Source organism: Phaenicophaeus curvirostris, chromosome 2 (assembly GCF_032191515.1).
Source record: "Phaenicophaeus curvirostris isolate KB17595 chromosome 2, BPBGC_Pcur_1.0, whole genome shotgun sequence".
Taxonomy (NCBI): Eukaryota; Metazoa; Chordata; class Aves; order Cuculiformes; family Cuculidae; genus Phaenicophaeus; species Phaenicophaeus curvirostris.
In genome coordinates, this window is record NC_091393.1 from 83,000,695 (window position 1) to 83,013,916 (window position 13,222).

The 13,222-nt window shown below is 40.2% G+C and overlaps 1 protein-coding gene across 6 annotated transcripts in view; it reads left to right on the forward strand.

The window, feature by feature from the left end:
* Positions 1-486: 486 nt before the first annotated feature.
* Positions 487-13,222, forward strand: part of MARK1 (microtubule affinity regulating kinase 1) — a 62,798-nt gene continuing 50,062 nt past the window's right edge. For 3 of the 6 annotated variants that reach the window (XM_069852733.1, XM_069852734.1, XM_069852736.1), the window contains exon 1: positions 490-611. In XM_069852733.1, coding sequence (XP_069708834.1) covers positions 561-611 — 51 coding nt within the window. In that variant the 5' untranslated portion in view covers positions 490-560. Of the gene's footprint in view, positions 612-13,222 lie in introns of all 6 variants that reach the window. The other 3 variants (XM_069852731.1, XM_069852735.1, XM_069852732.1) reach the window with 2 other exon arrangements.

Sequence of the window (13,222 nt, forward strand, 5' to 3'; positions counted from 1 at the left end):
GGAGCGATAGGATGAGGGGGAATAGCTTGAATTGGATAGGGGAAGATTTAGAGTAGACATTAGGAAGAATTTCTTCACGATGAGGGTGGTGAGACCCTGGCTCAGGCTGCTCAGAGAAGCTGTGGCTGCCCCATCCGTGGAGGCGTTCCAGGCCAGGCTGGATGGGGTCTGGTACAGCCTGATCCAGTGGGAGGTGTCCCTGCCCATGGCCGGGGGTTAGAACCGGATAGGCTTTGAGGTCCCTTCCGACCCAAACCATTCTACACTCTTACGAAGGCTGGCTCGCCACCCCCTCCCCATCCCCCTAGCACGGGGCGCCTCGGCGCCCGCCTCTTCCCACCCGCCTGCGCCGACCCGCGTTTTGCCGCGCCCGCCCGCGCCGCTTCCTGCGGGGGCGGGGCGAGCCGGGACGGGGCGGGGCCGGGCCGGGCAGCTGCTGCGCCGCCGCGCGCTCACCTGAGCGCGAGGGGAGGAGCGCTGCGCCGGCCATGGCGAGGGGTGTATAGCGCGGCTGCTAGTGCTGCTTCCACTCCCTCCCTCCTCCCCAGGGCCCCGCAAACATGTCCACCCGCACGCCGCTGCCCACCGTCAACGAGCGCGACGCCGAGAACGTGAGTGCCGTCCCCCCCTCTCACGCCGGGCCCGGCAGCTGCCCCCGGGCCGGCCCCGCCGCGGCCCTTCGTGGCCTCCCCGCAGCCTGGGCCCGAGGCCCCGCCGCTTCCCCCCTGCGTCCCGGCCCCGCTCGCCGCCTCGCCCAGCGGCCCCTTTCGTGCCGGGCTGCCCGCGGGGCCCCCCGCGCCCGGGTGTCCCTGGCGTCCGGCCCCGTCTCGCCCTCCCCGGCGTCCCGCTGCGCTTGCTCTTTGTTCGCCGGGCACCTCGGAGGTGGCCCCCGGCGTCTCTGTGTCCCTTTCCTCCGTTTTGCTTTGTGTGGCGGTCCAGGGAGGCCGTCGTCGTGTCCTTAGCAGCTCCCGAGGTGGTTGTTCGTATCTTCCTTTGTGCTCTGTTGAAACGTCTTTGCTTTTCCTCTGCTCCGCCCGGACTTCAGATGGAGCGGGAGCGTAGCGTTGTTAGCCGTTGTGGTGGTCTTCCCGCAGAAAATAGCTGGGTTTGGTTGTGGTTGGCTGTATACGCGAGATATCTAAAAATCCTGGACCGTGTCTGGTCCTGTCCATCGGTGACAATTGTTTAAATAGATGAGATATGAAATTTTCATCTTCGGTGAGAAGACTGATATTAAAAGATGTAGAAGACCAGGATTAAAATAATTATGTTTGGAATGTGTGTAAGGCGTAGTTTGGATTAGAAGGGACCTTAAAGATCATCCAGTTCCAACCCCACTGCGATGAGCAGGGGCACCTCCCACTAGATCAGGCTGCCCAAGGCCCCTTTCATCCCGGCCTTCAACATCTCCAGTAATGGTGCATCTACAACTTCTGTGGACGACCTGTTCCAGGGCTTCACTGCTGTCGTGGTGAAGAACGTCATTGCACATCATCATTAGAAGACATCATTAGTTGCCTTTGGGAAGGTGGTGGGAGGCACGAGAGGGGAAAAGGAAGTCACACAAAATCTAATATATGCAATCACACCCAACTTCTACTTGGATGGAAAGCAGTCAATAAGAAATAAAGGAAGATGGCCTGGTGAGTTGAGATGAGTTGGAGAAGGTGCTTGTTTGTATTGCATCAGTCTATAGAGGTTCTGACCAACAGCAGGAGGTCGTTATGTTTGTTACTGTACGAGGCAAAGCAGCAGCGTATGCTGAATAGGTTACTGAGTTGTATGAAATGTGAATATACGAAGAGGATTTGGAAGGCAGAGATAACAAAAATGAGATAATGTAGCTGAAGAAGTGAAACCCTAGCTCAGTGTCTTATTATAATGACCTTTTAGTGTCAGTTGCTTAGTGGAAGTTTAGTCAACATAGCAGTATTTGCCTGGTTACTAGTTAAAGCAAGTAGATGCATTTGGTCTGTCCTTACTCTTTGTGGCCTGATGAGTGCTGTAGTAGAGTCAGAATGAAAGCAAGTCCTTGAGATGAAAATGAAAGTTTAGATTTAATTAAAATACAAAGGCCAGGTTTGAGTGATGCATGTTACTCATGAGTCTGCATTTCAAATATATGTAGGAACATAGGTGGGAGATAGATGACAGGAAGGGATAAGAAATATTTTTGCATGTATCCAGTAATATAGTATCTAAGACTTGCAAAGTAAATTTACACAGGCAAATGGGAATATTCTCAAATGTCATCAACTTCTACAGCATGAAATTTCAATTAAAGTGTTAGTAGATCATTTAGCAAATATTATGCTACTTTGAATGCTGTATTTTGACACCTGCGGATATTTTATTTTATTGTTAATTTATTATTATTTCAGAGAGTGAATTTGGATCTCTAAGAAACCCCAAGTTTGTACAGGATGTCAAAATACTCAGAATTGCACACTTGCCCTTGAAGATCGCGGCATGTCTGTAACTCAGTGCTAATGAATATAATCCTCCAGTCATATAAACAGTAAAGAGCTGTGTGGTAGTTAGTTCCCAGATCTGCACAAAGTAGTTCTGGTGCTGCCATTAGCATGGCATCTGCTGGTTTTTGAAGCAGAGTTCTTGAGCAAGTTGTCTGTTCTGCCTGTTGGGGAGCACTGGGGAGCCATCTGTGCCCCTCATGGTCTCCCTTATGTAAGGTCTTTTGCTGAAGTGACATATGTGGGACAGAGGAAGAGGTGGTCCATTGCTGTCTTCGCCAACAATGGCATTCCTTGATTTGAAATGGACTCTGTCAGGGTGAGGTGAGACGAGACTTTTAATTTACTTTTAATATACTTCCTCCTGCAAATAAACACTAATGGACTGGGGAAGTGTTTATACTGATGGGTCTCTATGCACAGAGTTTAGCTACTAGGCTCTAGGTAACTGATTTAGTAAGGACTTGCAACTGAAGGGAGAAGGTGTTGGACAGAGTGAAAAGTAAGAGCAGTTGAAGAATGTCTGGGCTTTGGCCCAGTAAAGAAATCCATCTTTGTAGTGCATATTTCCAGCTCCTGAATATGAGTATTAGAGAAGCTTTTCCAAGTTCTGCAGCTAATGGTGATGTTCTGGACAGCGCTCTTTTATTCCATGTCGTAGATGTGGCCATTTCAGCAATGTTGCTCCATATTGTGACTCTCAAGGGACAGAGTAGAGCCCTGTATCCTGGAGAGAGATGATTGATGGTTCTGAGTACAAACCTATGTATGCATCCAGCTGCGCTTTGCACGTGGTGTGAGGTCGTTGCATGAAGTCATGAGGAACTATCCTACCACTGCCACCCTCTGTCTCTTGGCAACTGCTTTCAGTGCTCTTCAAAATAGAAAATAAATAAAATTTCAACGTATGCTTTTCTCAGAAAGTTTGCAAGCTTGTCTTCTATCATTTGACAAGAAAAATATTACAATAATTTGTTATAGCACTTAACCTAAGTGTGTACATTCTTTGAGGAATTATGGGAATTCTCAATGGGGTAGGTGAAAAATGTGCGTATTTCTATAATACTTTGTGCCTTTTATCCCACAGCACCTTTTGGAAGTAGTCTAGAAGGGATAAGATCATGCAGCAGATTACTTGATAAGGTCTTACCAGAAGGCTAGAGTGAAATGCACAGGGACCGTTGGCAAAGCACAAACAACAGGTGGAGGGAAACAGTGGTTGTGAAGCAAGCGGTATAACTGATAGGTCTGTTATAGGAATTCACACCCCCTTTTTTTTTTTCTTTTCCTTTTTGCTCTTCTTTGCATCTCCTAGTGCTGTTTTCTAGCACATGTCCATAAATATTTTTCACTGGAAGTGCTATTTCTCTTTCATGAAAGCCATATTTAAGGAAACAAAATAGAACATGATTGTCAAATTCTTATTCCTATTGAAAGGTTTATTGGGAAGCTTGAGGAAATTAATGGGTAGAGGCAGCACAGTAAAGTGTTTTCATTCCTGTTACTAGATTTATTTTTTCAACTGAGAGGAAATAATAAGTTCCTGTGTTTTGATTTTGTAAATGTAGCTATTTACAGCTTCCTCTTGATAATGTTTTACATAGGCTGTGGTAGGTAATGTTTTGGTGCATTCAAACACTTGTTGGGGTTAGTTTGGGTGAAATAAATTTTCCATCTCTGCTGACAGGGACAGGAATCTAGCTTTGAGCTAGAGTAGCTCTTTTCACTGAGTTGATATTAATTGAGAAAAGAAGTACTTTTATGTTTCTTCCTTCATACTAGATTGTGTTGTGTCATTAAATTGGGGAATAGGTTTCCTGAGTTAAGGCAAAAGAAATGAAATGTGTCAGTAATACGTTCTCTTAATTTTTTTTTTGAGAGCTCTATGTAAGAAAAGACTGGCATCAACAATTAGCTGTGTACTGTTTGCTTTAGTAAAAATAATAAAAATGATAATGCTGTAGTTTCTTTTTTCTGATGCAAGGACCTCTTAGTCAGGCATAAGAATGTTTTTTTTCTATGATAAGTGTAATTTAATCTTTTGAGGATATTGCTATTAATTGTGAAGCAATTATTATTTATTTATTCTGTGGTGGCTAGCTATGTTTTAAGGTATTGTTTTGCTTTCTACTTGCCGGACACGTGAAAGTTCATTAATTCTGCTTGCTGTAGAGGTCTTGCATTTTTATGGCGGAAGAAGGAACAGAAAAGGCAGGAGTGCTGGATGATAATGCTGGCTGGAGTTGAGGACGAATATGGGAATTGTGGTTTGTCTTACCTAGCCAGTGCCTTATCAGAATGATTAAGAGCTAGAGGGGGTTTTAAGGATAATACCTATGATCATGTGATTTGCCTTTTTTTATACAAATAATTATAATTTTGACACACGCACCCTGATCTGCAGGCTAGTGAGAGGAAGGTGATTTCTTGGATGCCAGCTGAAGTGGGTGTGGTTGAGGATGACTCTATGGTAGCAGAGGCAAGTAGACAGCTGCATTTCAAAGAGGGGAAAAAAATTAACAGGGGAAGAGATAAGAGGATGGGACTAAGTAGTCAGGTCGGGGGAATAATAATTACACCATGTTGAATTTCTTCCTGTTTTTTTTTTTTTCTTTTTCTGGAGTTCCTTTTGCACAATAAGAACAAATGTTTTTTATTTGGACAGAGGGGGCGTGGGAGAAGGTATCTGACAAGAATTCTTTCTTTCAGTGCCTTAAGCAGACGAATGGCCTAGTTTCCAAGACTTATGGGTTCAAGAGTACAGCTGTATCTGTCTTATCAACAAAAGATGTGCTCTAGCAAAGTGGAGACTGCCTGTATTTTTTCCTTAGAAGATTATTTTTCTTGATTGCAAATACAACATTTGGTTTTATGTTGGCTTGAATTGCAAGAACAGGGTATACTCTCCTAATCTGATTTTGAGGGTGTATATTTTCTCAATGTAGACATTTTTTTGTTGCTGTTTTGATTCAGCTCTTGAACAAGCTCTTGTGTTGTGGGCAACAACACATTTGGCTAGAGCGTTAGGCATGGGAAGAGCAAGGTTCCTTTTATTATGAAGTGTGTTATCGATTTTGAAGTTAACCTTCTCTGAGTAGTAGAGTCATGGAACAGGTGATACAGATGTGTAGTTTCATTTTCCTTCTGTAAAAAGTAATATTTTGGAACAGATGAGTGAAAATGTAGCTTCGCACTTCAGCATTCTTTCTAGGCATTTGTAGTCATATAGGCATGTAGTGTTAAAGCTCAGAAAGAGTTAACGTGGTTTGATTGTACCACTTGCGTCATTTAATTTGAGGTTCATAGGCAAGCATAAAGTTAGATTGTTTGTAGTTGGTGTTCTGAAAACTGTACTTACGTGGTCAGTGGGTTTAAATGCTGAAGCAGAACAAGGAGATTGTGTTCCATGGAGCCCTTGTTATCAGTGAGGCCTCTACCATTGTATTTTTCTGATTATGCAGACTTACTGTTTATATTAGTATAGCTTTTTGAATTTTCTAACTCCGCATGTTTTAATCATCAGTAAGTCAGGATTTTTTATTCCTGTGACACCCAAGTATTTCTGGAAATTAGTGTTTCTACTATCACGATTGCTGTTGTTTAGCAGAGGGCGCTCCTTCTAACTTCCGATTGATATCAATAGAAGAAAAATGAAATGACTACTTTTTGTAAGTGCAGATAGTGATTTCTGTAGAATTATGTTCTTAACCAGTGGATAGTATTACCACTTGCAGAGTTCGTTTTCTTGTTGCCAGAATTTAGTATAGACCTACCCTTAATATCTTACTGATGTTTTGAGAAGACTTTAATCACTTTTGCAGTAGAGTGTATTCATTGAGAAGCTGTCCTGTAAAAAAGAGAGCCAGAAATCTGTGGTACAACTAAAGCCCTAAGAGAAAATTCTTACAAGTTGGCCTGATGAGAACTTTAGAGTTTGAGCAAACTTTTCAAATGTTGTGATATCAGAGAGAAAGCATTTTATTGCTTCGCTTTAAATATTACTTTTTAGTAGCTTCAACTTTTTTTAGATATAGGTTTACGTGCTGTGCTCCACCTTAAATATACTACTTGTAAGTTGCCATAGACAGTGACATGTTTCAAACTTAGCTTATTTGTGTTGTGGTCATGACACCATCTATTAATTTTTTGTTGTTAGAAATGCAATGCTTGCTTTTTTAGTTTTTTTCTGTGAATAAATAAGTAAAATAGTTAAATGAAAGGGTTCCTGAGCTATCAGGGTCTGTTTAAAACTTCATAGCTGTATGTAGTAATGCAGCTTAGACAGTTTTGGTCAGCATCCTGGCAAATCTAGGGTTAAAAGTTCCAAGAGGATAAGATGGTCCTTGTTTCTAAGGTGGGTTTCCCTGTCCTTGTTTTGTCTTATTGTTTCTAAGTAGTGACCAAACACACAGTAGCTATGATAGTAAAATAACTTAAGGCAGGAGAATTGAAAGTTCTCTCTGTACTTTCCATAATCCTGCTTCTTTTTGAACTGAGGTGGCAGTTTGAAAAAAAAAAAAAAATTTAATTGTTTGGGTGTTTTGTTGTTTGTTGGTTTTGGGTTTTTTCAAGTCAGTGTTTTATCAGGGATTTCTTCGTGTATACTTTAAAAGAAAATGCCAATTTATGCAGAAAGACGTATGTTTAGAGTCATAGTAAGGTGCACAGTTTAATTCAGCTGGGCTACAATTAACCTTTAAAGCAATGAACTGAACGTGCTCATGGAACAGTGCCACAGATTAGGCTGTAATGATTGATCAATAGAGTGTGCTTACGTAAAACCCAGAAGTGGGTTTTCTGTGCATCTCTGTAGAGTGGAAGATCATTATATTATTCTAAAATTCTCCATCTTACCAGGACACCTAATTGACAGTCACTTTACATCATTTGAATCATTGTGGAAAACAGTCTCTCTTTTCCTGGAATGAATGCATTTTCTGTATGCTTTCAAGTTCTTGTATTCTGTTGGTTGTTTGTATATGGATCCAGGATAAAAGTTTTCCTTCTTTTATCTTGCCATTCCTATCTCTATGGGATACCTTAGGTGTAGGCTGTGGGTGTCACAATGGGAAGTGATCTCCACTCCACTTTGGCTGGCATTGATGTGGCTTATGATAAAGGTGCTCCATAGCAGTGACTCCTGGCCCTTTTGTGTGCAAACTATTTCAAATTTGCAGCGGTTTATAAAAATGTAGGACATGTTATAGTCTTACACTTTCATAGTACAGTAATACAAGGTGTTTTGAAAAAACAGATTGCTTTTCTTCACACTTGCGTTCTTCAAAAGACTGGCAATGTATTAGAAAGAGGACTCTTGGTTACAGTAAGCTTTAGCTAGTTTCCATTGTTTTAATTTCCAAGCTGCATACCAAATCTAAGGAAGCACTTGAAAAAAAGAGTGGTAGTACATTCTTTAAATTCTTCAGTCATTTTGAATGCCCAGTAAGTATAATACTGATGTGTGTGTGTTCATAACACTAATGATTTCTCAACTGAGAGTTGATAAACATAGTTGAGTTACACTGAGGAAACCATGAAACATGTTCATGACTTCAGATCAGTATCTCCCTTGCTCACCATGACCCTAGTAATGTGTTGGCAGTAAGCAGAATTATAATTCTATTTTCGATTTAAACATGTAGCCTGTAGAATTCACACCAGTAGAAAAATGTTAATCATGTTAATCAGAGCAGAGAATGATATGCAAACTTATAATATGTTGTAATTGACTCAAACTAAGGTGCTTTGTCCAGTTGTGTTGCAGAACTCTATTTTAAGCATACATATTTGTCATATGAATATTAAGACAGAACTTTATTTCACCTTTGATAAAAGCATTTGTGTAGTCCATCAATGTTTGCATAGCTGAAAATTCAGAGTTACTGGATAGCTCATGGCAGTCTCTTGCAAGAACAGATAAAGATATTACTTGTGACAAAGTGTAATTGTTTTTGTATTATAAAGTAATACTAGTGCATGATAACTCTTAAAATCTAAAGCAGAGACAAAATTAGGCAAGGTTGTTAGAAAGAAGTGATATGTATCCTTCATTAGAGAGTTGTGGTTGGAGAGAATAGATTAGGTTTAGATAGATTAGGCTCTAGCAGGGCTTGCTGTAAAGGCTCCTGCCCAAGGCTAACCTGGTGGTAAAACCTGTAGTGCTTCTGCTCTGCTGTGCTTCTGTAGGAGGATGCACACCTTACTCATGATGCAGTAAAACATGTACCTTCTTGTAAGTGGAGGCACAGCCTTAGTCACTGCGATAGAGTGCTATTTTTGGCTCTCCTGGAAGCTATCCTGCCGGCTGCCTCCTTTCCTTACTCTTGGTTCTTGTCTTTTCTATATTAACCCAGTACTTAGGAAGAAAGTGAAAGAAAAACAGAGTAAAACATCTTTTACTTGTCTCCAAGCAGCCCCCTTTTTCAGAAGGGAAAAGGCCATTTGTTTGTAATCTTAATGTTAAAGGTTATCATATAGACACTTTTTCTTATTTAGTCCCACAAATATTTGACCAATTTAATTTTAAGCCTGGTGATAGTCTGTAACCTGCCATCACAACAGCTTTATCCTTACATACTTCCTAATATCCATCTTTTGGAGATTCCATTTACCCACGTTCATTAAGTTGCTGGCTACTTAATAACTGTAATTTCCTACTTTATCACATTCTTGCCCTCCCACCTCCCTTCTGTCCCCCCATGTTTTGCTTAATAGTATGGTCTTGTGCTTGAGCTTGCGTACTTGTTGCCAACTTCCTTATGCTTCTTGCACTTTCTGAGACCTTCTCCAGTTTTGCTCATTTAATGACATAAGCAAAACCAATAGAAAGCTTTACTAAATCTATTTAGGTGTAGCTCCTGTTTATCCTTCAAGTAATATCCTTTTGTATAAATCCCAAGGAGCATTTTAGTATGAGAGTAATCTCAATTGTAAAGCTAAAGGAAGTAAAGAAAAAGCTTTGCTGTGGGTGGGTGTGTGGAGTTATTTCTGTTTTGGGGGCTGCTCTTGAAATTATTAGCAAAAAGGATTATTACAACTTCAAACACTTGTCAGACTATATTTTGCTTGCTCTGCATTTCCTTCTTTCCCTGTAGTGAAGTTACTGTGCTTTCCTCTCTCAGGTAACAGCAGAGCTTTATAACAAGTACTTAGAAAGGGCATAGTTTTATAATGTTCTCTGTAGAGAGATATTTTCTTCATAAACTTTGTAGGTACACGAGGAATTTAATGTGTGAGAATTGCAAAGTTGCAGAGTGTAGTGCAGTGCATGTAGCAGCAGTGTGAATTAATCACTTGTGCTTAAACAGTAATATCTGAAATTCCTTTTGAGAGTGCATGCTTGGCTTCAGCTGTATATAAGTATCTTTCTAATTCTTAGATGTGTCTGTCCTTACTTATAATAAGCAGAGGCATAGCTCAAAAATTCAGAGAGTCTTGTGTTAAGAAGAGTCTGGGTTTTGCTGTAGAAATAGTCCTAGCTTGTTAAATGCTACATTGGGCTCTTATGGAGGATATGGTTGGTTTCCACAAATGGATTACATGTGTAATGCATTTACTAATATTTCTATTCCAGATAAAATTATTGATTGAAGGTAATAGAATTCTTTAAAGCATTTGAGGTTTTATTTAGTAATTTTTTTCCAAGAGTAATCAGATTTTCTCCCCCCCTGCAATTATTACAGCAAAGGCTGTCTACTGGTGGTTTAAAAAAATCTTGCAAATGTCATGGCTTGGTGAAGGACTAAAATAGTATTTTCTCCTTAAGATCAGACTGCAGAAGGAATAGCAACTGTAATCATTCGATACAGTGAGATGCATATAGAAAATATGAATAATCCTGTCTCCAAGTAGCCTTTAGCAGGCATACCTATGTACAGTAGGTTTTCAAATTTGCTTTTCTTAATTTGATATTAGATGAACAAAGCTGACTGCTTTTTAGAGTTCTTTGTTCCAGTGATGGACCTAAGATGCATATGAAAAAAGAAAATTTATGAAAGCACTTCACAATGAAACTCTTGCTCCATCTACTGCATAGTCAAGAGAAATCTTATCTACAAAAAATTGGTATGAGCGATGAGGGTCGATCCCATATAAATGCTGGAATTAGTCAATGGAAGGCGTAATACTTACTAGAGAAAGTAGGCCTACAGCAGTGTTTGTAGACAGGCCGAGGGAAATACAATGTCTTGATCTGTGCAAAGCGAAGTGAACTGGTAAAGACCTTTAAATGCAGTTTTTATTTTAAGAAAGCTATTATTGCTTCTTCAGTGGTTGCAGAAATACAGCACTCACTTCCTGCTTTCCTACTTTCTGTTCCTTAAGACTGAATCAAATTTATTACTGCTTTAATATTAGAAGGGATCTGATTAGGTAAGCTGGGGATTTCTAGACTGTAAGAAAAGTTGCTCTACTGTTACCTGAACCGTTTCAATGCCCAACTTGGGACAGAACCAAGAGTTGCCACTGCTGATGGTGGACTGAAGGCCGCGATTGTAGCCACTGGTTAGTTGCTGTACCTCAGCATCTACATAAAGAAGGCTGGAAGTGCCTGACTGATAGATTGCAGGCTGGGGTACTTCTTAAGGACCTTAGCTGGGAACCTGGGATTCCTCACTCACTGGCTGCTAGGGACTGAAGAGAGAAAGTCATACTTTTTTTTTTTTTTTTTTTTTTACTATTGGATTGTCTGTGTGTTTTAATGATTTTATTCATTTTGAATACGTATTAGTTTTTGTTGAGCTCTTTAATCATAGGTTCATTGGCTTGTATTCTTAAGCTTCACACACACACACACATATATATATACATGTACATTATTTGATCCACATTTTCTTACCTCTTTGTTTAAATGGGATAGGTAAATCCGGTTTTAATATTTTCTCTGTATCCTGTGATGTTTATTCTTTCACTTTCTTTGCTGACTTATGTAACATGGACTACTTAATTTATGTTCTTTTTTGTTGTTGTGCTTGGCTTTTACACCTTGGTGATACAGACGACTTCTGTTTACAGTATTCAGTATGTTGACAGATAACAACAGTATATGTGTGATTGTTAATAGTCATTGCCAGTTTAAAGCATATAAAGAAATCTATTATTTTTCTAACTATAGTACATACTTCATAAAATCTTTAAAGAATATTGTTTTTCCCTCCTTTTTTAAATTCAGCTTCCTAGTAGCATGTATTTCTGAAGTGCTAACTTATGGTAATTGAAGCCCACAAGTTTAAAATAGGTGGTTGCATGAGTTTAGAAACAACTGGCTCCAAGAAGGTTGTAGTCTTAGCTCTGTGGAGAGCGCACTTTTTAGTCACAAGATATGAGCTGGTCCAAGGGGCACACAGTGTTTGGACAGCTTAAAGTTAAGTGTAAATCTGTGCAAGGTTGGGAATATATTTGCTGAGGTGAAGTGTGGTGTAGCATTATCCACATAAGAGTAAATAGTTACTGCAGCCCGACTGAGGACATTTTATTTGATCTGTTAATTAACACTTAGATGAAAAACAGGGCAGAGAGCACTTAGCAGAAGGCTGTCTTTGTTTTGCTTTGGTTTTATTTTTTTTTTTTTTAATTCACCCTGTCACATTATACCAGCTGGCTTGGATACATTGTCATAATCTTGCTCTGTGTGTAAAACATGGTTTACCCTTTCAGAAGACCAACTAAGTTTAGTGGTGACCTAATAGCTTTACCTGCAGCTCCTACCATCGGATCAAACTGCACTAGGCTTGCACTGTAGGCAAGACCATTGTGACTGAATGCTGCTTGAGTGCAGGCTCGGTGGTAGAAGTGTCGTGTGCTGTATAAGGTGTTTCTTCCTCTTAGGAAGGTGGCTGGTTTTCCTGTGCCAAAATATGCATTACTTCTCAAAGTCAACCTTTGTATCGATGCTTATGAAAAAATATGTCTGCAGCATGCTCACTCTTATTATATCCTGGCTTAAATATTAAAGCTGCATCTCCTTGACAGAGATGGAGTCCAGTAGGTAGGCTGTACTTCAGTCTTCTGAGGCAAGACTTCTTAACAACATCAGAAGGCCTTGCTGCATAGAGATGGTCCAGAAAATATTATCAGGCCTTGAAGCTGAAGAAACTAAGCCTGTGTGCTCTAGTGCAAGAGGCCATGAAAAGTGCATTCTGGGTCAGAAAGGATTCCTTGCCCCTCCCCTGAAGGCTGCATCTCCTCTGGAAGGGCATGAGATAGGCCCTCTTAATCTGCTGTAGGTCCACACATTTTCTTTTCCTCTTCTAATTGTCAAAATTAACTGATTCCCCAACTACTTTTGGATACATTTGTTTTGTATGTACTGTATTGTATGAAGGGAAATACTAAGATAAGTCTCTGTACCCTTTAGATTAGACCTCCAAGATCTTTAAAAGATATATGTCAAAAGAATATTGGATAATTTCATTTAGAACATAACTTGACATGATCCTCAAACGTAATGGAGTCCTGTACTGCTCTACAGTTTCTTTTTGAGAATGTGAGTGGATCACTTGCTACGTATTGCTATCAGGTTGGATTTTTTAATAGGTCATCTCATCACTGTTTAGAAGCAGGCTTTGTTTCAGAAAGTTAATAAGACCTTGAGGTAAAATAGTTTTCAAAATAAGATGGTGATCTGTTTTGGTGGATTTGTCATTGGATCCGTTGGTTGAATCTAGTAATGGGAATGTAAAGACTTTAGCAAAATGAACAGCATTTCTAAAGTGATAATGATTTTCTAGTTTAGGTAGCAGAAATGTTAAGGG